This window comes from Musca vetustissima, unplaced genomic scaffold (genome assembly GCF_032173495.1).
Source record: "Musca vetustissima isolate MV318-11 ecotype Yass unplaced genomic scaffold, APGP_CSIRO_Mvet_v1 utg16456, whole genome shotgun sequence".
NCBI classification, from domain to species: domain Eukaryota; kingdom Metazoa; phylum Arthropoda; class Insecta; order Diptera; family Muscidae; genus Musca; species Musca vetustissima.
This window is the reverse complement of record NW_026888907.1, coordinates 109086-111866: the sequence shown is the minus strand read 5'-3', so window position 1 is coordinate 111866 and position 2781 is coordinate 109086. Positions and strand designations below refer to the sequence as shown.

The 2781-nt window shown below is 33.6% G+C and overlaps 1 protein-coding gene across 1 annotated transcript; it reads left to right on the top strand.

Moving 5' to 3' along the window:
- The first annotated feature begins 586 nt into the window (after positions 1-586).
- Positions 587-2409, top strand: LOC133336704 (epsilon-sarcoglycan). The gene is made up of 5 exons (XM_061544985.1): positions 587-1164; positions 1230-1676; positions 1843-1956; positions 2052-2192; positions 2268-2409. Exons 1-5 carry the CDS (start codon positions 587-589, stop codon positions 2374-2376), a joined length of 1389 nt encoding a protein of 462 aa, XP_061400969.1. The 3' UTR covers positions 2377-2409.
- Positions 2410-2781: the final 372 nt, after the last annotated feature.

Sequence of the window (2781 nt, the reverse complement as noted above, 5' to 3'; positions counted from 1 at the left end):
AGATGAGAGGGACCAAGATAAGCCTGGGCTTCGCCATGTTAAAGCCAATCAGAGCCGTTGCATGGTATCTATCTATGGTAGATGGTCGAGACAAAAAACAAAGGTTTTTGTTTTGATACATCACCATTTTTCTTTATTAAATCATCTCCTTCCCGGCTAAGATACATCACCTTATTAACATGATTAAATCTAAATTATTACCGTTATTATATTATCGATTATTACACGTTATCGATTACTGATTTTCCTAAATGTGGCAACGCTCTCTTCCCTGAACTTGTTGTAACCGTTATGAATGTTCTCTGTTTATGTCTCTCAGTTGGCAAATTCGTGTAAACAAACTCTCGTATCCCCACGATTCAGCTCCCAATTTCGGCAGTTTTCGCCTGCCACCCACAAAAAATTAGTTTAGATACACAGCTAACATCATTTTTCGTGCTGTCCGTCAGATTTTAGAATTTTGCAAAAATAATATTTTTTTAATAATAAAGTAAATAAAACAATTAAATTTTTATTAAATTGTTTTAAAAGGATGTCTTCAAATTAATAAAAAATAGAAACTAGAAAAAATATGTGGAAATTAAAAATGTTATTATCGCGTCATCCAACGACGACCTTGCTTTTATCATTATTATGTTGCTTGTATGCGACCTCGAACGGTCAAATTGTGGGTCAAGCATCGGTCGGCGAACTGTATACATTTAAAATTGAACCATCGATGTTCAATTGGACCCATCAGGTGATTAATGAACAATTCCGCTATACACCATCGTTGAAATCATATCCCGATTTACCATCATGGATGCGTTATATGTATAGTCATGAACATCATGCCGGTTTCTTGTACGGGACACCACCAGCCCGTTTGGCTGGTAAGAAAATTACGCTGGAAATTGTGGCATTGAATAAACAAAATTATGAGACAAGAAATGCCCAACTGGACATAGCGATTGCTTCGAAGTTCCATGCTCCCAATGTTGTACAAATGAAAATTGACAACTTGAATTGGGTACATTTAATGGACCCTGGAAGGGTTGAGAATTTACGTAATATTTTCCGTAAAGATCTATGGCCGGAGAGTGAGGCAGATTTGAGTTTGGTTTTCATGGAATCGGCAGTGAATATGGGTGGACGTTTGCCGTTGAGGCCTCAACAGCATGAGGGGTAAAGTGTGGATAACTTTTGATAAAAAATAATTATTTAATAATTCTATTTTCTTTCCTTTTTAGGGTTATTGTCCACCTGGGTAGTTTTGCCAAATTCTCGGAACGCCTAAATCAGTTGCAGGAAGAAGTGAGACCCCTCTATAAACTGCCCTCGTGTACTTATAAACGTACCTCGGTACAGAAAATCTTTGAAAATGTTGGTTTCAAGCTGGATTGGTGTGCCTTTAAAATGGTAGGCACTGATTCGGCACCCGAAGTTCTACATCACAATCATGATTCGGCGGCTGCTAATGGCAATAACAATAATAATAACAACAATAGAGTTATTGGTCACAGTGAAATGTTAAATTTGAAAAGGCGTACAGATCGTTGGCATGGTATGGCTCGTGAGGATGTTCCCATACGAAATTATATTGATGAATTCGCTTTTGCCTTTGCCATACCGACAGTGCTCTTTGGACTGCTATGTGGTATACTAACGGCCACGTTGTGCTTCAGACATCAGAAATTGTGAGTATTGGTACTAACATTATATATATATATATATTTGTTTAAATCCACGCCTCTGTTGTTTAGTTGAAAAAATATTCTTTAAAAAGTCCCTTTTATTTATATTTTTTAATTTAAGCTTTATTATTTTTGTTTTATTTTAATTTTATTGTAATTTTCGTTTTAGACACGATCCAAAATCGGAATTCTTTTTTGATAATATTTTTCATATATGTGAAGAAGAGTGTTTAGAATCGTCACATGGTTCTGATACAGATTCTAAGCAAGAAGATCAAGAAAGGTGAATTTTTTATTTTGTTATCCTTAATTAACAATAATGATATATAGTAAATACATATTAAAATATAATAAAAAAAATTCTCCCTATATTTCCAGCTACAAGGAAACTTATCCCACAACATCATCCACGGTACAAATGGTACAGTATTCCGATACAAATTCTCAACCGGTTACCACTTTGAAAAGTCTTAAGGATCCCAATTGTCTGTTGGATAATACCAGTGTTCGCTCACAAAGGTATGTATGTTATATACAGCTATTCGGACTTTTGAATATTTTTGGGAATACAATTTTAAAATTGATTCTTTTCAGTCCCACCAGTTTCTATCAAACTGAGAGTCCATCTAATACATACCTAAGGCCAAAGCCACCACCATATAAGGGCGGCACTCTAACACGTAGCGGTGGTGTGGATATATGACAACCAACTTCGACTAGTCCACGTATTTTGTACTGTTAAAAGTGGGCAATTTCAAAAAAAAAAACAAAGAAGTCAACAAATAATAAAGAATTATCATAATCACATTTTCTATCAATAATATTTAAAATATATTACAATTATATCCCAGCATATCTACTATATGGATCATATATATACATATTTATTGTAGATGTTAACATGTAGAGATTATTGAGGTTATTATTATACTTATTAATAATTTTATAGATATCAATAATAATAAAAAATTGCTTAAAAAATTAGAAGAGGACTTATTTTATAAAGAATGTTTTTTGCAACTAACCAACAGAGGCTGGGATTTTATAAAGAATATTTTTTTTTGCAACTAACCAACAGAGTCGTGAATTTTATAAATAATATTTTTGT